The sequence below is a fragment of the Lissotriton vulgaris genome, chromosome 7 (assembly GCF_964263255.1).
Source record: "Lissotriton vulgaris chromosome 7, aLisVul1.2, whole genome shotgun sequence".
In the NCBI taxonomy this organism is placed as follows: Eukaryota; Metazoa; Chordata; class Amphibia; order Caudata; family Salamandridae; genus Lissotriton; species Lissotriton vulgaris.
The window spans coordinates 1,771,273,632-1,771,301,442 of NC_141695.1; the positions used below are offsets into that span (position 1 = coordinate 1,771,273,632).

Consider the following 27,811-nt stretch of genomic DNA (forward strand, 5'->3'; position numbering starts at 1 on the left):
CGACATCCATAGGTACTGCTGATGGGAGTGAGAGACAGATATCTAACACGCATTCTTTTCCGCAGAGCAGGCATCGTAGAACAGGTAAGATGCAATCTTGCCAGATTGGTCTGAATGATAAAAACCATGTGGTATTCAGATCTCTTAGACGAGCCAAGCCGAGAACCTGTGTTATCCTATTTTGGTACCGCAGTGCCTGGATCGCTTGTTCCATGGTAACCTGGGAATCGCTGGTGACTGGACTTGCCATATCGGAGCAGAAGGAACAAAAATAGAATTCCTGCTACGAGTCCCAAAATGAGAGGCAGGCCGCCGAACACAGAGTGCACGTAATTCGGGAAAATGCTCAGGACTGCTTCAAAGGGTGTTAACAGTCCAGAAAAAAGTGTCTTAAACACATGTGCAATGCCACTGGTATCTGACATGTTTAAAATTTGACCTAACATTTCTACGAAATGTACGGGGCAGTTTGTTGATAATAATGTATGTATCTCTGCTGAGGTCCTTGTAACTTGCAGATCATACGTTTCTCTAGACGAGGTCAAAGGCACAGTTTTTTGTAAAAGAATGGCTTTCATTCTGCTTAATGTATCAATTCGAATAGAAGAGATATTCAATGAAGGCCAAATCGTTGCCTCCTTGTCTGGCTTGCTGTTTGGATACAATACTTGCATACAACAAGTGACCCTGTATGTAACACTGACGAGATAGGCCGTTCCTGGCAACATGCCACAACAGCTGTGGTCACTCAACATAACGTAGCTGCCGTTGGAAAGCTGCCTGAAAACAGGTTCTATTTGTGTGGCTGGGGTGCCGTGCAAGTGGCAAGAAAGGTCATTAGATGAACCCTCACAGGCTCCATGTAAATTAATTTCTTGACACAGAAGTGTACCACTTAGCGAGTTTATACAATTTTTCCCACTAAGAAATACTTCTTTGTTATGCCCACTCCAACATCTATGTGTGTAAGGTAAATTCCAGGTCGACTTAATGTATCCTTTACCCAACCTTTCATACAGGCCCACTGGTATATGCTGTAGGCAGTATTGAAACTGGAATGTTGTTATTGGTATTGTTATGGTACCATGTATTATCCATTCAATGACAGGTTTCTCGGAAACTGTTAATGGTAATCTTTCTAGTTTTTCAATGCTCAGCACCGTATAGTCTGCTCCTTTTTGTGCCAAAGAGATTTGTTTATCTGTAAGGTTAAAGATAGAAAGTAATGACGTTGTGTTGATTAGACGCCAAGGCACGTAGCCTGAACGGAGATTTTGTAATGTCCAGCCTAACTGTACAATAGAACGTAATTGGGACTGGCCATGTTGTAACAATAGCATATCCTGTTCTATTATATCAATAGCAGATGATACAATGCTGTCCAAAGAATAAATTCTGGAGGACAGAGTCGTTAACCCATTGTCCACTACAGACAGTGTTTTTTCCAAATTAATACAATCAATTTCTCGTATTTTTTCAGCAGTTTCAATTTGCGTTACTTTTTAAGCTTCGTTGTAAGCAGCATATATACCGGCGTATATGAAACATTTTTGACGCTGTTTGCGAGGTCCCAATAAGAAATCCCACAAGTCAGCACCTTCTTTAAGTAAGGTCAAGTGTTGCTTAATTTCAGGTAGTGTGGATTTCTGTAGCCATTTGAGGCATTGTTTTCCTACACTGTATGTTGTTATTATCCCTGGATGTTGTCTCTGGGAATATCTTGGGTCTGGCTTGTTCTGTTTGAACACCTGTGTTTTGTCCAGGAATCTATCTTGACAGTTGTTAGTGTCTGTGGGTCAGATTAACCATTTTTTCCAATCAGGATTAGTTCTGTTTTGATGTAAAATATGGGACACGTCTAACCCCTCATCTGTAGTGTTATTTCTATCAGGCATAGGCTTTGGTATAGACGGGTTGTTTAAATCTTTTATCTTGGCTAGACCAAGACAGGTTGTTTGTTGAATGGTGTCATTCAGAAACATTATTTGTTCTGGGATCATGCAGGCTCTGAATAATGATTCTAATCCATGTATTTGCCAATCTTTTGAACCACAGATTGTTTTTGTTTCAATGTTATCTTTCCAGAATTCAAAACCAAATGTAGATAATTGTTCATAACATTTTGCAGAATATATCTGTTTTGTATTGGTCAACATATTTTTCATTCCTGTCTTATTCACATTTTTTAAATAAAACGTTTCTGGATCTGTGACATTAAACCCTGAGAAGTATGGAAATTTCTCATAAAATGTTTTCGAGCTGCCTTTTGGCGGTGTTGGACAATGTTCCCATTGATTATAAGTAAAAACATTTCTAGGTTTTGCAGATTTATGCAAATAGTGGTGCCCATAATGATTAAAGCAATACATTTCTTCATAATCAGATGAACCTCCTAAATAATCATGATCTGTAAATTTTGGTTGACATTTCTAAATCAGACATCATATTATTAATAGACTCAAAGTCCTAATAATCAGAGAAAGTGCTCAGTGAGACAAAGTCACTTAAAGAAACCTTGAACTGATGTGGATATTTCAATAGTTCAACCGGGCCATAGATGTCGTAATCAGTAGCGTCTCATGCTACACCACCAGGTATAGGAATGGCTCTGATGTTTACTGATGACAGGTCTCTTTTTTCAACATGAGATGACTTGTGAGGTTTTGGGACCAAGTTGATATTCTGACTTGCTGTGTCCATTGTACTGTATTTTCCATCAATCATTCTTCCCAAGCTTAAAACCAAAATGAGCCAGAGCAGGAGGAAAAGTACACCTAACACAATCCACAATTCAATCCATGGTGAAATCAGATAAGTTTCTCCAAGTTGAAGAAAGAGTTCTGTTATTTTTTCTTTGAAAGTTTTGTTTGCTGGCTTTTCTTCATGTTCACTAGGATCTTCAAAAAAGTCATCGAAATTGATAAAGTAGCCAGATGCAGTTCAATCAATTGTTGGAATTGCTTCTGGATTTTCATTAATCTTTGTAGTTGCTTCTTCCTTTATCATATTAGTATAGTCTGAGGCTACATCATTGTAGACAGGTGTTTCTTGACGAACTGTTGTTATTTGGGTTTCAAGAGGCACAAGTTCCATGGCTTTGTTGCATAGTCCTTTTTTATTCACTGCAGGTTTATCAAATGTGATTAGTCTTTCAGTTTGAACCTCTTGAATTGTAGCAAGGTTTGGTCTTCTGCTACATCTTGGGAGTCCACTGGGCCTACTACTTATTATTGGCCACATAATTGTGGTTTTACCAGGTCGATTGATACAACTCTGTTCTCCTTTTTACCAGCAAGAGGCTTTAGTACTACTGATCTTGTTCCGCTGATTGCTAAGACAGGTACTGTCTTAGCAATCTGAACCTGCATTTTGACGATCTCAATGATAAATTAGCTGCCGATCTAAAAACCTTTGAACTTGATCTTGTAAACATGGAAGCTACCCATAACAAAGGCCACTTGTTGGACCCTATCTTTTCGAACAACCCCCAGCTTGTTGTCAAACCCCCTCTGCCCCTACCATGGTCGGACCATTTTGTAGTGCCTTTCTCCTGGGAAATCCATCCTGAAAAGATCAGGGCCTCTCGTCCCCGTATACTTCAAAGACCCTGGCCGAGGCTATCGGTGGAAAGCCTGAAAACTGCCCTTGAACAATCGATTCCCTCTGCAGAATCCGATGTCTTGCAAGCAGATATAAACTTCCACAATTGGCTTACTAATTCCCTGGACACGGTTCTGCCCCTTAAATTGACTACAAAAAAGAGCAGTACTTTTAAATCCCCCTGGTTCACGAACGAACTAAGAGATCTCAGAAAAGCTTGTAAAAAAGCGGAGCGTATGTGGCGGAAAGATTGGGCACTCAATAGTAAAACCTCCTACCAGGCGGCCCTGAGACTCTATAAAGCCGCACGGCAGAAATCCAAGGCAGACTTCTTTGAGGAGAAAATTAGACTGTCAGCCAACTCCTCCAGGGAAACGTTCAAAATCGTCAATCAGCTTCTCAAAATCCCAGCCCCAACAACCGCACATAATGACCCCGAACTAAGATGCGACCAGCTAGCAGAGTTCTTTGACGGAAAAATACAGAAAATCCTCGATAGCCTCCCTCAATCGCCTGCTACACTATCCACTGAAGCCCCTCTCCCTGTTTCTACTAGCCCCCAACTTGAGGCGTTCAGCTGTATTACCAGGGAAGACTTTTGCAACACTTTATCTAATACTAGCAGCCCGTCCCGACCTTGTCCGGGAGCAATCAGGCTTCCCCGACCCCCGCCCGCCCCGACATTGTGCAGCAGCCCGGCCCCCCGCCCGCCCCGACATTGTCAAGCAGCCCGGGCCCCCGCCCGCCCCGTCCCCCGCCTGCCCCGACCCCCGCCTGCCCGGAGCCTTAACTCACCAGCCGCACCTCCCCCGTGCTCCTCATTTCACCGCACATTGTGCAGCAGCCCGCCCCCCCGCCCGCCCCGACATTGTCAAGCAGCCCGGGCCCCCGCCCGTCCCGACCCCCGCCTGCCCTGACCCCCGCCTGCCTGACCCCCGTCTGCCCAGAGCCTTACCTCAGCCGCTGCTCCTCCCCCGTGCTCATTTCACCGCTCCGCTGCTCCTCGCCGCTTACCGCTCCTCCCGCCTGTCCGCCGGTCCTCACCACCATTCCGCCGTTCGTCACCGCTCCTCCCCCGCACCATGTCCGCCGCTCCTTCTTGCGTTCCTGCACGCCGCTCCTCCCCGCGCTCCTGATGTCAGCACGCAGGTCGCGGCAGGCGCTACTTCGAAGGGACTACTTTTTTTTTTTAATGTTAATTTTTTAAATAAAGCACAAGGCTCTGCCACTACAAGATGGCAATCTATTTACGTTCAGACAGCACAGTTCTGTCCAAACAAGGGAATGTGGTGTCTAGATTTGCAAAATTATTTATTTGAACCTGTGGCTTCTGTTTCATTACCGGCAGCAAGGAATCTATACAAACGTCACTGGGTAAAACCTGACATTTGTTTTTGGGACATTTCCTGTATATGTTGTCAATACAGGTTTAAAAAGCGTAGTAGTGCCACCTGATGGCAAGGAGTACCCCCTTTCACCCTGCATATTTTGCGCTCATTTTATTTAAACACTGAATGCACTGAAATGGTAAACCCACTGTGACTACTACCAAGATCAATATCTCATGATCAAAGAAACCACCTTTCCTATGTTACCGTGTGCAAAGAGAGCGCTTTGTTATTGTCCTGAAAAGGCTCATTCTTGGAAGATAGATGTGTCGCTGTGAATTTGTGCCTGTGCTATGTAAGAAATCAGTCCCGTTTAACGATTGAAGTAATTTTGGCAGGACATTTCTTGTTTATATCAAACATTCCCAAAGTGGGACAGTGAAATCACCAGTGCTTTGCGCTCACCTTCGTACTGACTCCTGCAGATTAGTGTGTCAGACATCGGAATACACCGGTATAGCAGCATGAACAAAATATAATCATAATATCAATATTTATTGTATTTCATTCTGCTCCTTGCTAAGCAAGCCGTCTAATTATGTATCCTTTACTAAGCAGTTCAGATCCTATGTAGTGTACTGCACAGGGCTGCAGCTTTTTACTGAATATAGCACAAATAATTGAAACATTGCAAATGTCATCAATTTTGGTTAGTCTTCACTGGTGGCTCTTCCTGTAAATGCTACAAAAGATTTTGCCTGCACCATCACAGTTGGGTAAATTCATATGTTCTCCTACCTATCGTGTCCTCATTCACGAAGCCCTGCAAACCTCCTGACTGACCTATAAAAACCTTCACTACCATGAGCTGCAGTAATTTGGTGCTGCACGTTAGAACTGTGTGTGGTTAGATAGGCATCATATTTCATAATAATAATTGCTACTTTGAACTTTCCTAATCATTTCGTCTGCAGGTAGCTCAGTGGGTAAATTGGACTGCAGTGGGAGATGTCTGCATTCTCACTTAACATGCAGCCAGTTGCATGCGACGCTCAAGACATCACTGTATCCACCTGGCGTTCGATTAAAATAAAGCACTGTATATGTATAACAGTGGCACTGGGCTGAAATGAACAAGATTCAAGTTTTAAAGCTGCAGCCCACCATTCAATAGTTTTTCAACTACTCTGAAAATACATTTAAAAATCATAGATAAGCCCATTTCAGTAAAAGTGTGGGTGTTTTCAAAAATGCGTGTGCCACTGCATTTCAATGCTTTCTTTTACAGTACATACAGAGTGGTGAACGTTTTGAAAGAATGGAGCATGAGCAGTTTGGATCCTTAACTTTGGAAAATATGGCAAGCAAGCTGAGAACATGGTATTTTCAGTGGCAGGAAAGATTACAATGTGCATAGCACAGTTTGCCAGAAATCTCAAACACCCCCCCACAACTCCAGAAACACTTCAGCTGATCGTAATTTGACCCCTTCGCTTAAAATGATCATTATAAGAGTGGCTGACGTTAGCAAAAACACTCGCTCTGTCCTGATTGTGCCTGGCCACACCTAAGCCCACACGCACTTTATTTGTAACACGTCATGCTCTGGTTCAAACCATTCCAGACGCCGACCGGTGTGGCTTCTGTAACTCCCCCACATGGCATTCCCATATGGGGTACACGGGGCCTGCAAATTCACATTACACAAAAGATAAGTGCATGTCTTTGTAGCGGAGCCGTAGTATGAAATTAAAGAATCACAGAGTAAACAAATGCAAGGCAGTCGGCATCACGTGTCAGTTAAAGCTACAGTACAAAACCTTTCCCACGTTCCCAAGAAGTGTGCAGCGCCCCTGGTGACTTCTGATGGTGCACAGTTTGGGAACTACAGCTCTAGAGGGAAGTCATATCAGGGATCATTAGCTGCGAGCATCCCAGCTGGGATCAGGGCTGAGAGCAATGTGTGGGGAAGGGGAGGCGGCACTCGGGGATGGAGCGCGCGGCGAGGAGATGGACGCGCTCGCAGCTCAGGCAGACTACCAGGTTAATGAAAGCATGAGGTGGCTTTTAGGCAGCAGCTGGAGGAAATGTGGACATGCTGGCAGGGGCACGAACGAGTGGTTCACCAGCGAGCCGGGCTTCTGGAAACCCAACTGCAGGTCACTCACGTTCCTGGACGCCGCTCCTGACGTCAGCACGCAGGTGTAGGTCACGGACAGCGCTACGTCGCGGCTGGCGCTTGTTTTAGGGGACTACTTTGTTTTAAAACACATTTTTTAATTTACGTTTTTTTTTATTTTATACAGCCTATGTCCATCTACACACCCTGAGGATTACAACAATATATTGGGTTTGTGGATTGGCGCTGTGGTTCCCGAGTTTACCTTGCCAAAAGGTGTCTGTTCTCTCTTTATAATAGTAGTATAGATAAAAAGTGGTTCTCCTTCTGACCCAGTCCCGATGCATATCCTTAAACAAAATATGAGTACCATCGCCCCTATGGCCACAGAGTTGCTAAACACCTCATTTACCACAGGCACAGTTCCCCCGAGCTGGAAACAGGCCAAAGTCAAAACGCTTCTAAAGAAGCCGGGATTAGACACCTCCGATTTGGCCAATTTTCGCCCAATCTCCCTGCTACCGGGACTGGGCAAAGTGGCCGAAAAGGTAGTGAATAGGCAGCTCTCAGAGTTCTTGGAGACTAATGGCCTTTTGAGCGACTCCCAAACGGGTTTTCGCCCAGGTCAGGGCACTGACACCGCCCTCATTGCGGTCGCGGAAGAGGCAAGATGCATCTTAGATTCAGGGGGATCAGCGGCCCTGATCCTCCTGGATCTAAGCGCTGCATTCGACACCGTTGACCACGCAACTTTGGTCCAACGTCTTGCCAAATTAGGCATCACAGGGTCAGCCCTCAGATGGCTGGAATCTTTCCTGGACAAACGATCCTTTAGGATATGGGAAAATGGATCTATGTCCAAATCCACTCCCCTTCAGTGTGGGGTCCCTCAGGGCTCCTCCCTGAGCCCCACATTGTTTAATGTTTATAAGGTCCCGTTAGAGGAGGTAGTAGCCCCCTTTGGGATCAAATCCATTAGCTACGCAGACGACACCCAACTTGTCGTCTCGCTGTCTCAACAAGGGGGATGCCCAGATGACCTCCGAGATGCCTAACTGCAATTTCCTCCTGGATGACCGACTCAAAGCTCAAACTGAATGGAGCTAAGACTGAGATCATGTTCCTGGGCCACCAATTTACATCCCTGCCCTCTGAGCCTTGGCCTCCTTGCATGGGTGAATTACCCCCACCCAAGGAGCAAATTAAAAGCCTCGGGGTCTGGTTTGAACCCCAATTAACATTCAAGACCCATGCGCAGAAAGTCGCAGGAGGTTGTTTTGGCTTGCTACGGGCAGTACGGAAGGTCCTCCCCCTCCTGCCTTTTCAATCGAGAAAGCTACTAATCCAGGGCCTAATTTTGTCCAGACTGGATTATGGCAACGCTCTCCTCCTGGCCGCGCCTCAGGCCTCTATTAATATCCTGCAGCGAGTACAGAACGCTGCAGCCAGGTTGCTCATGGGGGCGCCTAGACGGGCGTCAGCCAAACCACTGTTAAAAGCCCTTCACTGGCTCCCAATTCAGGAGCGAATTACCTTTAAGTCACTCTGCATCGCTCACAAAACACTGCATGATAAAGGCCCACCGGCCTTGAGAGGTTTGATTCGCCCCTACAAATCGGCTCGGGCCCTTCGGTCAGACAGAGAAAATCTGGCCTTCACACCGAGAGTGAGGAAAGCTCGCACCGGAGGCCGACGGTTCTTGAATGCGGCAAAAAAGTGGAACGCACTTCCCAGGGATCTCCGGATGGAATCCGCCTACCTGAAATTTAGAAAAGCACTTAAAACCTTTCTCTTCCCTAATACTTCTTAAAACCTTCCCTTCTTGAGTTTTCTGTTATTAGTTTACCAGCGCAGGGATGCTTCAGGGCAGCCATGCGCTTTATAAACCCAATTTCATTTCATTTCATTCATTTCATTTCATTTCATTTCGTTATTGCTTTTCTGTAAGAAGGCCAAAATTCCTTCTTCACCGCGATCTTTTCTCTGACCAGATCCCCAATCTTTGGAATCCCGACAGGTGTTGCTGGGACAGGTGGTTTTTCTTCAGTGGCTGTTGGCTTTTGCTTTGTGTTACTTAGACTTCTTCTTGTTTCATTTAAGTCCTGTAAAACAGCCAAACGATCTTTGATATCAAAGGTTTTTTGTTCCACCACTAAAGTCTGACTATCGAGGTGTTCGATAATCATTCTAGTACCAAACAAAAGTTCATATGGAGTGATTCCATACAGAGAATTTCTTGGCAGAATATTTAGACTACGTTGGACACCTATTAGATATTTGACCACCCATCACCCGAACCTAGTACCCTCGCTGTTATAGATTGCTTTATGTCATGGATTTTTCTTTCCACTACCGCATTACCCTCAGGATGGAAGGGACCAGAGTACCGCAATGCAATGCCCAAGCTGCCCATGGCCTCCTTGTAAGCTCGAGAGCTAAACGCAGGACCCTGGTCAGAATGTAGCGTGCCAATTGCGTATGTGCCGATAAAGACTCGCAAATCTTTTATAACAGTTCTGGCGTCAGCCGAGCGCTGGGGTCACATCCAAATGAATTATGCCTTAGAAGTTGTGGGGCCGCATTCGTCCGTAGGGACGCCTGCGTGTAGACAGTCTAATGCTATCTAACAGAGGTGTCTGGGCTGGACTGACTGTGCTATTGTCAGTTACCTGGTCCGATTCATAACTGCGATCTCTGTTTGCACGCTCATTCCCGGCCACCAGTACTTCATTTGTAATTCTATTAGAGATTTCAAGATTCCTTGATGCGTCAGACCCTCTCCCATATGTCCTTCTTGAACCAAGTAAGCCCTCCGTTTCCTGTTTGGGATTACTCTGTCCCCCACTCCAGGGATTTGAGCAAAAGGAACGGAGTTCGCATGAATTATGTATCTATTTCCGAGTGGATAGTTTAGAGGTCACGCCGCATATTTGCCTTCCATCGAGGCTTTTACTGCTAGTAGCGTTTCACCGCCTTTTATTTTTTTAGAACGCTTAATTGTAGCTACGGAAGCCGTGTGGACAGCTGCCTTTTCGGCTTCATCAGCCAATGAATTCCCTGTAACGTGAACGCCATCACATTCATGACTCAGTGTATGTATCACGTGAGTCTTTTGTAGTTCTTTCTGTAAAACAACTACTTGTTCCCATAGCTTTTTATGCTTGATTGTGCCACCTTTCACATCTTTGAAACCGTTTTGAACCCAGTTCTGCAAGTATTCATTGTAAGACTGGATGCAGTAATACGAATCGCACACTATTAGTGTGGGGAATTCGCGATCAGCATTTTCAAGCGCCATCTTTAAAGCCTGTAGTTCAGCTCGCTGAGCTGTACAGTTTCTGAGCGATTGAGATTTAGTGACCATTGGTCTGAATTTACCTACGCGCCAGGGACCTTTTACAATCGCACATGCCGCATTGTATACTTGTTTTTCCACAATCCAATTTTGCGCAGATCCATCTGTGTAGATTACACAGACGTACTGTTCAAGAGGCAGAATTTCAGTCGGCAGAGGAAATTCGTGTTCATATTCTAGATATTCTCGTTTTTTCATATTGGGATCAAAAGCTTGTTCAACGTCTGTTGCAGCAAGATAATTAACCCATTGTATCCATATTGGATGTAAAGCTTTAGAATTTGGAATGCTCGCTCTTGTTACTGCCTCCAAGGCAGGTATAGGGGTAACGACTGATATGCGTTTTCCCTGTGCCAGGGCTCTTTCTTTTGCTATAGCAGTTTGAACCACTGTCAGAATTTTCCCAGTTCAATTGAATTTTATTTCAGCTTGTGTGTACAAGTGTGATTTGTAAGCTATTGGTACCGTTTCACCTTCGTTATAGGTCAGGTACGTGAATCCGCATCTTCCTGGGATGACTCGGATTAAAAGGTTGCGTACGTTTACGCGTGTTTGCAGTTTTGTTTTTGCTAAAATGTCTGTTTGTACTGAACGTAACATTTCTGTGTGTGTTTGAGTCCAATTAGTTAGTTTGAAATCAGGTTTTATTAATTTGTAGAGAGGTTTAACCCTCTCTGCGTAATTCAGAACGTAAGTTCTTCCAAAATTGAGGAAACCTAGAATTGATTTAAGTTTTTCAGCGTTTTTGGAGCTTGGAGCAGCGCACATTTCTCTAAGAAATTGGCTGCCAGGCTTTTCCCTTCACTTGATAATTCATATCCTAGAAATAGGACAGTGAGATGGGCAATCCGCGATTTTTTAAAGTTGAATTTGTACCCTTCAAATGCGAACCCAAGTATAATGGTGTTCACTCTTTTCAAGTGCCTGTCCAAATCATCGTCTGTTAGATAGATGTCATCGACATAAGATAATGCCTCATCATCGTACATTTGTAGTAACTCTGTTACTCTGGCTCAAAATAATCCGGGGCTATTCTTGAATCCCTGGGGAGACGGCAAAATTGCCTCTGGGCCCCCATACTTGAGAGAGCGGTCAAATACCTACTTTCTGGTGCAATGTTTTGACAGAAGAAACCATTTGAAATATCTAATGTTGTTTTATATTTTTTGCGCACAATGTTATTCATTAGTGCCGCACTGTGTGAATTTTGTACTGCAAATGTTTTGCAACAAGAGTTTAGGTGTCTGTAGTCCAATACTAGACGATATGAATCGTCTGGTTTGGAGACAGGAAACAAAGGATTGTTCATTTGAGAGGTGCATGTTTCAATCACCCCCTGGTATTGCAGTTGATCTAAGATCTCGCTGACTTGTTTTTTAGCTTCTTGCTTAACAGGATACTGCCTTTGTGCAGTAGGTTGATTTTTTAACTGGATTTTATGGTGAAGGGATTCCTCATTCCATCCTACATGATTTTTATATAATGCAGGGGCTTGGGCCACTGCCCATTTTCTTGCAGATGTGTATTTTTTATGAATTGAAATATGAGAAGGCAGGCATAATCATTTCTTCACCATGTGGGCACTCCCTAACAAATTCTGGTGGCCAGTCTTTCTCAGCTAGAAGAATATCATAGCCTTTAGATAGCTTCTCCCAAAAGAGAGTTCTTATTTTCCTAGTTATGTCCCCTTCTATACGCAATGTTATTTCATATAATTTGTGGGGTACACTTTTTCTGGTGTCTGCAGTTTCCACCTTAATGTATTCATTCGTGTCCACTGTCTCCAGAACATTCATCAGGATCTTGCGAGCTATGGTCACTTCTGCTGCGCTGTCTAGCATTGTTTGGGCCCACTCTCCGTTCTTGAGTTGTGTCCTCAGGATCCTCAGCATGTTTTATCTTTATGCTAGCTAACTTCTTTTTAGGAAATTGTAATTTTTTACTTTGGTGAGCAGGTTCCTTGTCTTTGGACTTGACGCGCTCTTCTTTATGTTCTGACTGTCCTCTTCTTTTCAATTTCTGTGAGGAATTCTGAAAAGATTGAGAGGGACGTGTATCATTATCTTGATATCTGTCAGGTTTTCTCAAATTATCCCTATTTCTAAGGTTATATCTTTTCTCAGAGGGCTCCCGTTGTGGAGACCTACCCCCACCCCCCCGTTCTGGAGATCTTTCTCTCCTTTGGGGAGACCTTCCTCTGGACTGAAACTGTTTTTCTCTGGGAGTGGTCTGTTTATTACCCTCCCACTTCTTTTTTTGGAGTAATTAAACTATTTTTAATGAAAGTTTTTTTTGTTAGTTGTGGTTTTAGTGGTTTCCCACCCAAACTATCTCTACCTAATTCTTCATAGGATTTTTCAATTATTCTGGCAAGTTTAAAAGGTTGTTCTGCTATATCTGTTTCTTTTCATTTTTGGCGGCAGGTTGTACTGTCAATTGTCAATTGAACTAATTGTCTATATGCTTTTGTTAATTGTTTTAGTTGAACTAACAGTTCACTGTCTGACATTCCTTCAATGTCAGGATGTGGTGTAAAGCTGGCTAGAACCGGCCATGTGGCTCCTGGTCTACCTAGTGGACCGAGCCTGGTAATGTGATTTTGATGTTTTAGTGTGCCATTAAACCAGAGATGATGCTCCTGGTATGTTAGTGGAAATTCAACGTCCTCGAAAGGAACGTATTCCGCTGGAGGTTCCTCTGCTTTCTAGTAGTGGAACTCACATGTCACAGCATTTGCAGCTGGAAAAGTTATCCATGAATAGAATACCTTTGTCTGACGATATTCATGTGCCTTTACCACAAATATGACTGTACCACCTCTTGATGATACTTCATTATTTATTAGTTTGTAAGTTACACTCTTTCTTTCATTTACCGGGATGATTACTGCATCCGGGTTGTTTTGCTGAAGACAGCAGGGGGATGGGGCTCCGTCGCACCCCGCAAGACCGCAGGGTCATCAATCAGGCCCCGGCTAAATTCAAGCAGAGCAGCGCCAGGCACCCATCCCGGGTGCCGCCGCACAGCAAGTCCAGCCGGCCCAGTGGAGATTCAGGCTCTCACCACCTCACCCCCACCCCCCCTCAGCCTGCAGTCAGCCCGTATTTTTGTCTTGGATGCCCACTGGGCCACAGCAAATAGGCCTCAGAAGCGTGGGCAAAGAGCCAAGGGGGAGGGCACCGCACAAGTGTCCATGCACTGGGTCCAGCGAGGCCTCACCCACAGCAGTCATAGCAGGGAAGCGATTATAGATAAGCAGCACCTGCCAGCCTCCTCAGTAGTGTTTAGTCGAGTCAGCCCGCATCGCCGCCATCTTTGGGTGGTCTCGGAGATCAGGAGGCCAATTCTGGGGCTTAGCTAGTCGGAATTTCGATGTTTTCAGGCGAAAGGTAAAGCTGCATCGCTCCGAAGTTTAGATCGTTGTTTTTTTGCACTCTCAGGATCTGAGATGACCAGGATATTTGCCGGATCTGTCCCCGAACTGCAAGAGCCTCACACAAGTGCGGCCATCTTGCTTGGCACCCTCCAGCGCCCCCTAGAGTAGAAAAGAACATGCATTTAAAGAGATTAAAGAGGAGTAGGAGAGAAAGGGCCATTGACCACACATGCCAATTGGAGCCACCGTGAGTAGCAAGAGATGCTGTCAGGTTCAGCCATTGCAAAGGGGAGAGGGTGCTGGGGTGACCAGTGCATTCCTGAGCTCAAACATAGGATCTGAACCCAAGCTTCTGCTCCACGGAACATCACAAAAAGTGACGTTCCTCAGGCTCATGGGACTGTGTATAATGTTTTTGTATGCCATGTTATACTTTGTCCTTTTATATAAATACTCCTTTTTTCATAAAAGCAAGGATTTGACCTAACAATCGTTTACTGTTGCTATTGAACATATCATGAGTTGTAAGACTGTGTTAATTCCCAGCATCTACCTTCCCCCTTAGACGCCTTAGACTTCTCGACCTACGCTATTACTGAGAGTCAAGTGATGAAGGAATACTAGGCTTAGCTTATCATGATCAATCGAGCTCCAAGACATCAGAAGTAAAATGCCTTAACCCCTATGGTTGGGCCCAATAGCTCCTGCTTGCCACCTGGCCCTCTGAAAGGAGTTATGACATCCATGTGCTTCGTGTTTTCTGTAAATTACTTCAGTCATACGCAACTCACCCACCCATCAATGCACTCATCAATTTATCAAACTATGTATTTAGTAACTCACCGTTTCACCCAGCATCCGACCATTGACTCATATCTACCTAGTACTGCAACCACAGACTCAGAAATTAAGGAAGCATTACTTTCACTTTTGGAAAGCCAGATCTCCAAGCTTTCTCCTAGCGTGTTTCATTTGCCTCAAAACTTTTGCAGATATTTATATCACCTCTTGTATACCCTCAGGCCTTGCAATGCACATTTTCATATACATTTACACCACAATACTCCTGCACTTTTCTAAACATTTACAGCAAGAAAAACATTTATTTTCAGGCATCAAATTCCATGTTTTGTGTATATGATTATGTGTGAAAGTTAATGGCAGTGTCTTTATCATTTGTGGAAAAGAGTGATTTTGACCAGTTTCAAGATTCATTGGAATATGTTGATCAGAAATAATACTTTGGGCTGTCATGCTGTGAATACATGTATTCAAATGTGAAAGTGCATGTTGAATATGTGTGGCTGTGCTTGCTTGTGTTTGGGTACATTGCTGCAATACATGGACACACAGAACATCATGAAAGTAGAAAGACATACGCTTCAATAATGTCATCCAGTGGGAATTCTTGTGTGTGATGCCATCAAAATGCATACATATGGACAAAGCACAATATTGCACTTTTCCTTTTAATAAGGCTAACATTGAGAATTCAGAGATTTCAATGAGGTCACAGTCAGAAGAAAGTGTGAGAATCCTGACTTAGATTCATTCCATCAATTGACATTCAGGCACAGCGAATCTTTAAGAAAGGGTAATAAAATATTGATGACTTACAAGCGCGTTCTGTATTTCTTTCAAAATCGAGATTACATTTTTCTGTGCTTTTACTGTGTCCTTAAAGAGAAAAATAAGAGTTGATTAAACCAAAAATAAAGAAAAAAATCACATCAGCAATGTATAGACATACACATATAATATTATAAAGAAAGAGATACCACGAAAGAAATAATGTTATGAGATACTCAAGCTCGGGGAGAGTATTGGTGAGTTACGCATTTGCACCTTCATTTATATATTTTGGGACCATTGTAATGCTTTCTTGCAGGATTGTGCTATTTACTCTTGCAGGCCTACTTCAGCAGGGTTTGATAACTGATGTATGAGTAAATTCAGATTTGTCATGTACAGTGCGCATTAGAAAGAGTGGAAGCTACTCTTTGTCTTTCTAATTTAATTATGAATATCTTGTATTTCTTTAAATTAGGCTACACAAACATTAGAAATTCATTACTTATACTTACCTCCTAATTGGATTATTTATGCACCACGTTCTGTCGACACATCTTACAATGCACTTTGATAACAAATTCATAACTTAGACTTATCTGTTGAAATTATCATTTAGGTACTGCTTTTATATTACTGTAAGACATGCGTTTCACTCACATTTTTACTTACCATCTTTCAAGTAATATAACTCACTTATTTCCATACACAGCCTTACCACGTCACTTGTTACACTACATCAACTATAACTCGCCCCTTCTCCATGCACTATCGACACCCTTAGGATATTACCTAAGTTATAGGCGGTGAATTGTGAATTTATTGCAGTAATGAAAACTCTTAAGACAAGAGAATTGATATTTTTAGCCAGAACACAGTGCATGGTAGAGAGGGAGTTATAGTTAATGTAGTGTGTCGAGTAGTGGTAGGTATTTATTTATTTATTTATTTTGAAAGTTTTATAGAGCGTGAACAAGATCGTTACGGATATCAGAGCGCTTTGCAATCATAGTGAGAAATAAACATGCAAAATAATAATAATTAAACAAAAACATTTGAGAAAAGAAAGGTGTAAATGGTTCCAAAATAGAGAGTAGCAATATAGGTGGCGACGATGCAAGGCGGTCAATAAACATAGAAAGAACAATATAAATAATGTTTGGAGGAGAGGTATTGAGTTATAATATTACCATACTCAAAAAGTTCAGGTAAATTTGTCTAAAAGGAGAGCTTTTACTACTTTTTTGAAGGATTCCGTGGAAGAGATAAGTCAGATTTCTGGAGGGAGGGCATTCCATATCCTGGGCGCCATTCCTGAGAAAGAGCGTTTATAGTTTTTTTTCTTGTGGAATCTCCTGGGTTGCAAAAGAAAGAGTGTCTGCAGTTCTTGTTGCTCTTGATCCACCAGAAATTGTCAGTTTCTGCGCCAGATAGCTGGGGGAATTATGGTGTAAAGCTTTGTGGGTCATACAGGCGATTTTCAGATGTATTCTGGCTTCGTAGGGCAGCCAGTTTAGAGTTTTTAGATCGGGAGTGATGTGTGATCTTTTTTTCGAGCCTGTGATAAGTCTGGCTGCAGTATTAATAGGGCTTTTAATGGTGTGTTAGTTGATAGGGGGACACCACATAGGACAGCACTTCCATATTCCACCCGTGGGATGACCAAGGCTTGGAGTGCAGTTTTGAAATCCTTGGGAGGGAGTAAAGATTTCAATTTATGCAATGTATTGATGTGGAAATTAGCTCCCTTTGTTGCATTGCTGATGTGATGATGTATGTTGAGATTGCCGTCAAGGGTTATGCCTAAGAATTTAGCAGAGTCCACAATAGTAGGTTGAATATTGAGAGCATTGAGCTGGTTAAGCCAGGCCTGAGTGATGGGTATTTTGGAGGGACGAGCTATTAAGAGGAATTCTGTTTTTAGCGCGTTAAGTTTGAGATGATTCTCTGCTAGCCAGGTCTGTGTGTTTGAGTTGAGTATTTTGATATCACCGAGGGTGTGTATTTTAAGGTAGAGTTGGGTGTCATCAGCGTACATGTGGAATTGAACATTAGATGCTTGGAGTAGTACAGTAAGTGTTTCCATTACTAGGTTAAACAGAGTAGGTGAGAGGGAGGATCCTTGAGGGACACCAAGTGTTACAGGGACTGGAGTGGACAAAGTATTGTTGATCTTGAATTTTTGGGTCCTGTTGTGCAGAAAGGAGATGAACCACTTGAGAACTGTCCCTGAAATACCCATTCTGAGATTCAGCAGATCAAGTAAATTCTCATGTTTGACCGTATCGAAGGCTGAGGAGAGATCGAGTAATATGAGGAGGCAAGAACCATTCTGATCAAGTATTTGAAGTGCATCATCAATGATGTGGGTCATAGCAGATTCAGTACTGTGGCCTGCTCGGAAACCTGATTGATATGGGTTGAGGAGGTGAAAGTGCTCGATGTGTTTAGTCAGTTGAAAGTGCACACATTTTCTAGTAGTTTGGCAAGGGTAGGGATATTGGTGATAGGGCGATAGTCATTAAGTTCGGAAGGGTCCGCTGTGGGTTTCTTTAAAATGGGCGAAACCTGTCCCACTTTGAGGGAATCCGGGATGTATCCTTGTTGGAGTGAGCTATTAATGATTTTGGTCCATAGGGGGAGAAGTAATGGGATCAAGTGCTTTACGGCGTTAGTGGGTAGAGAGTCAGTGAGGTGATTGGAAGGCTTCAGTGTGCTTGTGCTAAGAATCTTGGCAATTTTTTCTTCCGAGTATATTTCAAAAGATGACCACAAAGCATTGTTTTTTAACTCAATGGGCGTTTTACTGTCAGGGTTGGAGTAGAGATTTAGATCAGTGAGGAGGTCATTCCTGATTTTGTCTGACTTTAAGTTAAAGAAGGAAGAGAATTCTTCACAGGATGGCAGTGCATTAGAGGTGTTTGAGAGAGTTTGAGGGACACCTCTGGATTGAGTTTTTATTAATTCGAACAGTTTATTAGGTCGGTTTTTGCTTGATCAAGCTGGAGGCTAAAGAAAGCAGTTTTCGAGCGTTTGATTTTTCTGAAGTAAGCGTTTCTCTTTTTCTAAAGCGTTTTGAGGTGTAAAGCTGATGGGACAGATCTCCAGTTACGTTCTGCCAGTCTCATTGCTCGTCTATCATCATTAAGGATCCCGTCATACCATGGTTTAGAGATTTTTGAGGAAACATTCTTTAATTGAAGGGGGGCAGCTGCGTTGATAATTGAGGACATAGACTTGAGGTAGTGGTCTGTAAGAGCCTGTATGTCAACGACGCCAAAGGGGTGTAAGAGTAGATTGTGGTTGAGGGAGGGTAGTGAGTTGGGGTTGAGTTTCTTCAGGTCTCTCTTCCAAACCTTAGGTCTGGTGGATTGAGTCGGCATGAGTTTCGTTTTTTCGATAATGAAGAAAGTGATAATGAAGTGGTCAGACCAATCACAGGGTTGGATTGAGTCGAGTTGGATAGAGTCATCTTTGGAGATGATAAGATCCAAGATGGAGCTTTTGTCGTGTGTGGGGCTGTTGCACATTTGTGTGAGGTCTAGGTCGATGAGGAAGTTTTTGAGACCCTTGACCACAGAGTCATTGTGGTCATTCCAGTCATGAAGGTTGAAATCCCCCAGGAAAATTTGTGTATGTTGACGTCCAGTGTTCGTTGTGATCAGATCCATGAGGTGTTCAGTAAAGGTGAGGTTGTCTCCTGGAGGGTGGTAGATAATATGTAGGGAGCAAACAGGGGTAGCTTTGCTGATGATATCAAGGTACAGGTGTTCACAGGAGGAGAATAAGGGTGAGCTGGCTCTACTGATTGCGAGATTGCTACGGTGAATACATGCAAGTCCACCTCCTGTTTTGTCAACCCTGTCTAGCTTTCCTCCATTGGGCTCTGTGTCTAGTGAAGAAAATTATATCAGTGGTCGTGATTCCATTATGTGGTGTGAAGTAAGGGTCAGCAAAGGGCGTTTCTGGGTGAGATTTAAGAAAGTTGTGTTCAAAGCGTTTGGCCGATCTATTGTTGAGTTTGGAAGGGTAGATGATTTTGTAGGTGTGAATGCCAGTAGGTTCCATAATGAGAGCAATGGTACCGGGATATCTCTGTAGTTATAGTAAGAATCACCAAAAATAGGGATTTTGGGATTTTTTTTTCCCTTAATGACTTTGCACCCGTTCGATGAATGTTCGTGAAACTTAGCAGACCTACTGTTCTCTTTTCTATTTTCAGAGTACATATATACATAGGAATATGTTGCCATGTGGCTAATTTTACGCAGCAGCACACAGCCAAATTTGCTGATGCCTTCTCCTGGGGTAACCAGCTCCAAGGAGGCACTCCAAAAGGATCGTGGTTTATCATTTTTGTAAATGAAATTAGCATACAGAACGCCAGTGAAGTCAGAGGTTGTGAGCAGGTGTTCCTCCTTTCTAAAGGTATATTCTGGTCAAAAGGGTAATTCCTTGCTTAAATATAACATAATAATCCTGGTTAATTTGAGTGAGAATAGTTCTTTTTATTTACCACATTATTATGTCCATTTACCTATTTTTTTTTTCCCGCAAAGTAAATTGTCAGGGAGAGTGAGCCGACACGTGTTTCGCCCTATGTGGCAGATAGAGCCAGGGCTTTCTCAAGGATAGTCATTACATTCCAACATCATGGTATCAGCGATTAGTCTGTGCATTTTCAAGTTACTTTGTGAACAATTAAAAACGAGTGAAATGGACATAATAATGTGGTAAATAAAAAGAACTATTCTCACTCAAATCAACCTGGATTTTAAAGTATGTTATAAAAGATATCAGCCAAACTCCCTCAATGCACGGCTGTAGGCAACTATAACTCATGCCCTCGTCATGAACTGCTAATTGCCTCTCATATTACTACAACACTCATAACATTGCTTATTACATCATTGAATATATCTCTGTAACATTTGCTGTAAAATTATTGATGAGACAAATGTGCATCGCAGGCGCGCAAGTTATTGTTGGCTTAGGGCATGCGTTAAAGTTACTTGAGATAACTATAACTGCTGAATTTCTATGGTTGTGTGTGTAAAATGTGAAAATAACTATAACGACCTTGTAACCTCTGTTTTTGTAAGTGAATTTCTAAAGTGTATTGAATCCTATTTCCGAAATATAATGTCCCAGTAACCTGTGTTTTTATGAAGATTTCATGTTTTTATGATGGTATCCTTGGCCGGACACCAAAATGGCCTATACTAGGGGAGAATCGTGTATCTGCAGTCTCATTAGTAGGAAGAGTAGTTTTTCGTGGTTGAGTGAAGGAAAATGTTGTTATATTATCCATTTTGGACCAAGACTGTGATTGAATAATGAATTGTTTTTGTATTGGTTATGCCATTTAGTGATATTAATATTAATGATATACTCAACCCACATGGGCAACCAGCTCTTTCTCTTTCGCTCACATTTGCATACAAATATGTATTTATGAAAGCATTTGGTGTTACACAAATATTGACATACAGAAAGTCTACTACCAGTGTAATGGACCACAGCATACGGGACATTTGAACTATAAAATGCATACATGTGCAACTGGCACACGTGATATATTCAGACTAACATCTAAACATGAATTGTGCAATGCGAAAATATGAAATATGATTTTGATCAGGCCTTGGCGAAGCACTACGCTACGCTCACGTAGTTTGCAAAGTTTGTGCAACTTTGCACTACGCGAACTACACGTAGCACAGTGCGAACATGTGTAGCGAAGTGCAGCGGTCGTTTTTTGCTTGCTCGCGGTCCTCGCTGTTAAATTAGCGACCGCGAGCAAGCAAATTTACATCCTGGTGAGACTTTTTTCTCGTTCGCGATCAGCAACATCAAGTTGCCGATCGCGAACGTGGAAAATAAACCTCGCAGTGAGATTCTCAACGCAGGGAGGTCAGGTTCCTCATTGCGAGCTGTCGCGTATGCTTGGGCCCGCTCTCTATGAGAAACTACCAGTCCACGTTGAGAAAGCTGCCGCTTGAGTAAAAATCTACTCGAGCTGCAGAAAACTACAGCTCGCACTGTGCAAGATGCCGTTTTCAATGATTGCACAGTGCCGGATCCTTGTCCGCACTGTGCAGTCATTGAAAACGGCATCATGCACAGTGCAAACATGCTACTATGCAGTTCGCGTAGTGCTACGTGTAGCTCGCGTAGCTACGCGTAGCGCTACTTCGCAAACTACGCCTAGCCCTAATTTTGATGTTAATTTTGGTTCTGTACACAAATCTTAGACACCATCATGTGTCACAAATAACTATTTTCACTGCTAAATTGTCATAAATTGCACCGCCATCTAGGCGCAGTCTTGTACTGTCTCTCAATGTAATCCTATTTTAATTGCACTGAGAATGGCTATGTAAACAATCATGGCAGCCCAGGCACATACTGAATGATGTAATATGTGACGTCATCAGCAATGCATTGCAGGGGTGCAAATTATAGTTAGCTGAACTAACTATAACAGCCACATTTCTCAGGTTTTATACAAGTGAAATGTCCAACTAACTCTAACGTCCCAGAAACCTGTGTATTTTTCAGTGAATTTCAAAGGTTTTTTAAATGCTAATTTCTAACAATAACGTCCCCGAAACCTATGGTTTTTTAAGTGAATTTCAAAGGTTTTTTAATGCTAATTTCTAATGATGCATACAAAGGTAGGAAATGTGAACAAAGAGAAAGAAAAGTGCAGAAAGAAGCAAGAAAAATTCAGAAAGACCCAAAAGAGGAGAGGAACGTACTCCTGTGCCCCCAACTTTTTGCTGACGGGTACTTGTGGTAACGGACTCTGACTAACCAGGCCTAGAGCCAGTGCTATGCTAAAAGACACTTAGAATACAGTAAAAACACCTACATACACTAGGGAACAGTATGCATTGGGGTACCCCTGTGATTAGCATGACCTCCTCTGTATTTGCCATGAGTTAATGGCTGGGTCATTGTATTAGTACATGAGTAGTGACTGGATGATTAGAGTACTACAAGGAGAATGCATGGCGATTGTATAAGTGCTTGGATTTTGGCAGAGTGATTGAATAAGTACATGGTGCTGGCTGGGTGATTTGAGGAGTGCATGGGTAGTGACAGGGTGATGGTTGGATTGCATTGATACTACCTGAGTAATTTCAGGAGGGAATCAATACTGTGTAGGTGGTTAGAGGTCTGCTTGGGTAGTGCACAGGAATGGTAGCAGTGCATGTGTTAGTGCCTGGGTCATTGCAAAAGTACATGTGTACTGACTGGATGAAGAGAGTACTGCAAGGAGAGTGCATGGTGAATGTATAAGTGCTTGGATTTTGGTGGAGTGATTGGATAAGTACATGGTGCTGGCTTGGTGATTGGAAGGCTGCATGGGCAGTGCACAGGTGATAGTTCTACTGCATGTGTTAGTGCCTGGGTCATTACATGAGTACATGGGTATTGACTGGACGATTAGAGTGCTGCAAGAACAGTGCATGGTGATTTTTTAACTGTTGGGTTTTGGCGGACTGATTGGATAAGTACATAGTGCAGGGTGGGTGATTGCGGGAGTGCATGGTAGTGACAAAGAGATGGCTGGACTGCATCAGTAGTGCTCAGAGGATTGCTGCAGTTCATGTGTTAGTGCCTGGGTCGTTGCATGAGTACATGGGTAGTGACTGGATGATTAGAGTGCTGCAAGAACAGTGCATGGTGATTTTATAACTGCTTGAGTTTTGGCGGACTGATTGGATGAGTACATAGTGCTGGCTGGGTGATTGGAGGAGTGCATGGGTAGTTTCGGAGGGATTTCTGGAGTGCATGGTTACTACCTGGGTAATTGGAGGAGTGAATCAGTAGTTGGTAGGTGGTTAGGGAAGAGGTGTGGCACTGCGGCCAGGGCGACTGACACTGGTCGCTGGGGATCCCCGTCACTGGCGGCAGGTCAGACCAGCACCATGCGACTCTGGCCAATAGCTTGCTTAATCTTCCCGACGGCCCCAAACACTGGTATGCCTCCGGGTAGCTGTGCGCTTTACAAATAATGGATTTACATGGTTATTTTTAGAGGTCTGCAGGGGAAGTGCTTAGAGGATTGTAACAGTGCATGTGTTAGTGCCTGGGTCATTGCATGACTACATGGGTAGTGACTGGATGATTACAATACTGCAAGGAGAGTGCATGGTGAATGTATAAATGCTTGGTTTTTGGCGGAGTGGTTGGATAAGGACATGGTGCTGGCAGGGTGATTGGAAGAGTGCTCAGGGAGTGACAGGGAGATTGTTGGACTGCATGGGAAGTGCAGTACCAAGGATATCTCATTAATGCTCGATCTATAATTAAAAATAACATAGCTTTCCATGATTTTGTGTCAGCTAGAAAGCCTACATGGGTTTTTGTAACCGAAACCTGGGCCTCGAATACTTCAGGCCACGACCTCTTAATGGCAATCCCAGAGGGCTATGCTCTGCAGAGATTCGACAGAGCTAAGCGAAGAGGTGGAGGATTAGCAATTATTTATCAGTCGCATCTGTCTTGCCGTATTAATGCCCTGACGTCACCATCTGAGCCTCTCCAGGTCCTGCATTTTGTTATTTCCTCATCTCCTTCAACATCCTTTGTGGGCCTTCTGGTTTACAGGCCCCCAGGACCTAGACCCAATTTTTGCAGTGACCTGTTTAAAATTCTAGAGCCATATGTTGGCAAGCCCCATTTTACTATCCTAGGAGATTTAAATTTTCATTTAGATGATCTCATCTCTAAAGACACTTATTCCCTAGTTGATCCCCTTAAGGAGTGTGGCTTTCTTCAATTGGTTAAAGGACCAACACATCGAGCAGGACACACTCTGGATGGAGTTTTCTCCAATGATCCTAGAGTTAAAACTGGGACCCCAGAACCTCTGGTCTGGACAGACCATTTGGCAGTACCGTTAGTCCTGACCTTCCCCCACTTAGCCCCCCCCCAGCAAAGAACTTATTCAAGGAAAGGGTAAAAGGAATTATAAAAATATCACAAATGATTCACTGGCCCCCATCATTGGCTCTGTCTATTTGCCACCAGACCCTGAGAAGGCAGCACAAAATCTCGCCAATTCCATCTCTGCGGCAGTAGATTCACTAGCCCCTGTCATTCGACGCTACTCAGCGAGATGTAGGCCTTCGGCTCCCTGGTTCACTGAACCTCTTAGGCTACTGAGACAAGGTTGCAGGAGACAGGAGAGAAAATGGAGGAAATCATGGGACTGCACTGATAGAGAGGCCCATAAGCAGTTGCTGGGTGAATATAAAGCCGCAGTCATTAAAACCAAGCAAGAATATTTCTCTAAACTCACTACCTCTCTTACCTCACCGAAGGAGTTGTTCAAGATAGTGGACTCTCTTTCTACACTACAAGTTCCAGACCCTGTGAAGGGTTCCCAGGAGCTTTGTGATAAGATCTCATCTTTTTTCTATAACAAAATCGATGAGATAGCTATTAACCTAGAAGCGCAGAAAAAGTCCCTTGAGACCAATGCTATCCAGGCATTACCAATCATAGAGGCCTGGAATAAAGACCCCTCCAAGACCCTCTCCAATTTCCCTTCACTCACACTCGATAATCTCATCACACTGCTGAATAGGACTAAATCCTGCTCTCCTTTGGATCCATGTCCTCTTAATGTGCTGAAGGAGTGTAGGAACACACTACTTCCCCCACTGCTGGAAGTAATGAATAGTGCCCTGTTACATGGGATCTTCCCGTCAGTCTGGAAGAAAGCCATTGTTAGGCCATTACTTAAAAAACCTTCACTTGACCCCACAATCCTGAAAAACTTCAGGCCCATATCTTTACTTCCTGCCCCCGCTAAAATGCTTGAGTCGCACCTGAATCTGCATCTGTCGGCATTACTGGACTCCTCTGGGTTTTTAGATCATACCCAGCATGGGTTCAGGAAACTCCATAGTACAAAATCTGCACTCACTATGGTTACTGATAACATCAGAATGAAGGTAGATCAGGGTCAGACAACACTTCTGGTCTTACTCGACCTGACCGCAGCATTTGACACCCTATCTCCCTCAATTTTAACATCTCGTTTGAGGGAGATGGGAGTGGAGGGGTCAGCCCTGGACCTTCTGTCCTCTTTTTTAGATCTTAGAGAACAGAGGATTAAATTAGGAGAGTACCTCTCCCCTGCTACATCTCTGTAATGTGGGGTACCACAAGGGTCGGCTCTAAGCCCGACCCTATTTAACATTTATGTGGCCCCCCTAGCGAGATTGGTAAAAGCCCAGGGTATGGAAGTAACGTCATACGCAGACGACACTCAGATTATGGTGTCACTAGCCCAACCGGTCAGTACCTCCGCCTCCAGCTTCAGGAGTTGCATGCAAACAGTCTCTGACTGGATGATAGTCAACTCCCTGAAGCTGAATGGCGATAAAACTGAGGTGCTGATCTTTGGAAAGGACCAGGATGTGTGGTCAAGTGATTGGTGGCCGCAATCCCTGGGAACCTGCCCGGTCCCCTCCCATTCAGCTAGGAACCTTGGGGTTATGTTCGACACCTCGCTGGCAATGACCCTTCAGGTTAATAGAACAGTGGCTACGTGTTGGGGAATTCTAAAAATTCTCCGCCGAATAGTACATTATCTCTCCCCGCAAGCCAGGAAACAGACAGTGGTTGCACTTGTTGGTTCAAGATTGGACTACTGCAACTCACTGTATGCAGGGATTAACAAGGGACTAATACAGCGACTACAAACTGTTCAAAATGCGGCTGCAATATTTGTCCTGGACACTCCCCGATCCTCCTCGGCAACACTAGCCAGAAAGAATTTACACTGGCTTCCTATAGAGCATCGTATTTCTTTCAAAATCATTTGTCTGGTACACAGCGCTCTTAAAACTGAAACATCAGTTGGGCTGGGTGCACTTTTATCCAGCTATGTCCCCAGCAGATGTCTGCGCTCACGGCAACAAAATCTGCTGGCTATCCCTAGGACTAAGAAGACCAGATGGGGAGGTAGAGCCTTTTCTACAGTCGCCCCCCGTCTTTGGAATGCACTCCCTCTGGAACTTAAGTCTCTATCTTCACTTTCCCTCTTCAAAAAGGCCCTGAAAACATGGTGTTTTAAGAAAGCCTACCAGTAATCAGCTCCTGGGACAGATATTCTATCAATATTGAGCCAGGAGCCTTGATGCCCTTTGGGGCTTAGTTTGCGCATTATAAATTTTCTTTCATTTCATTCATTCATTTCACTTCAGCATTCTCTATGTCACTCCCTGAGCACTCTTCCAATCACCTTGTCAGCACTGTGTACGTATCCAATCACTGCTCCAATACCCTAGCACTTATAAATTCGCCATGTACTCTCTTGGCAGTACTCTAATAATCCAGTCACTAAACATGGAATGACCAAGGCACTAACAGACATAGTGCTACAATACCCAGAGGGGGCTTGGCCTTGGACCACCTCTCTGCAACACAGCTACCTGGCACTTACCCGAGATACCTAGTTGGCTAGTTGGCCCTGATGGACCCTCAGGATTCAAGGTGACCTAATCCCCCAATTTAAAACACGCTGCAGGACACGTTTGCACACTTGTCACATCAGGCCACGCCCCCTCCCTGCACCACTGTGTAAATACGCCACTTTGTGCTTTGTAAATCAAGGGGATAAATCCCCTTGAATCCTGAGGGTCCCTAGGGGCCAACTAGCCCACCAGCTACCTCCAGTAAGCACCACAGAGCTGCGTTGCAAAGTGGTATAAAAAGAGGGTGTGGCATTGGACCCCCTCTCTGCAACGCAGCTCCCTGGCATTTACTGGAGGTACCTGGTGGGCTAGTTGGCCCCCAGAGACCCTCATTATTCAAGGGCAATTCATTCCCCAACTTAACACGCACCAGGGGGCGCATTTTCAGAGTGCTGCAGGGAGAGGGCGGGGCCTCCGGCAAGTTGGTGGTTTTTCAATTTGTTTTCTGAGAGGGGAGCTGCGTGGCCACCCTTCCCTGGGCTACGTTTGGCATAGGGACCCCATCCCCGGGGCCTGAGCATTTTCTTTAATTTTTTTTTTTAAAGAAACGGGAAGGGGGCCGCATGACCCCCATCTCGAGGACAATTTTGGCATCAGGGATCACATCCCCCAGTGCCTGGCCAACATTTTTTTAATTTATATTTCGAGGGGGGCCTCGTGGCCCCCCTCTCATGCCAATTTTAGCCCTGGGGACCCTATCCCCCGGGGCTGGCCTTCTCATATTAATTTTTTTTTTATTATAGGGAAAGGGCCCCCCTTCCCAAGGCCACTATTGGCCCCGATTACCCCATCCCCTAGGTCTTGGCCATCCTTTATTTCTTTTGGGAGTGGTTGTGTGTGGCCCCCTTCCACGGGCAAATTATGGCTCTGGGGACCCCATCCCCCAGGCCTGCCTACCTTTTATTATTTGTTTGTTTTAAAGGGGAGGGAGGCTGCGTAGCTCCTTCCCAAGCCACTTCTGGTCCC

The 27,811-nt window shown here is 43.9% G+C and overlaps 1 protein-coding gene across 3 annotated transcripts in view; it reads right to left on the reverse strand.

Annotated features, from left to right (window-relative positions):
• LOC147706638 (uncharacterized) overlaps window positions 1-27,811 on the reverse strand; it is a 411,896-nt gene that overhangs the window by 71,133 nt on the left and 312,952 nt on the right. For all 3 annotated transcript variants that reach the window (XM_086929113.1, XM_086929111.1, XM_086929112.1), the window contains one exon: window positions 15,396-15,455. In XM_086929113.1, coding sequence (XP_086785239.1) covers window positions 15,396-15,455 — 60 coding nt within the window. The remainder of the gene's footprint in view (window positions 1-15,395; window positions 15,456-27,811) is intronic.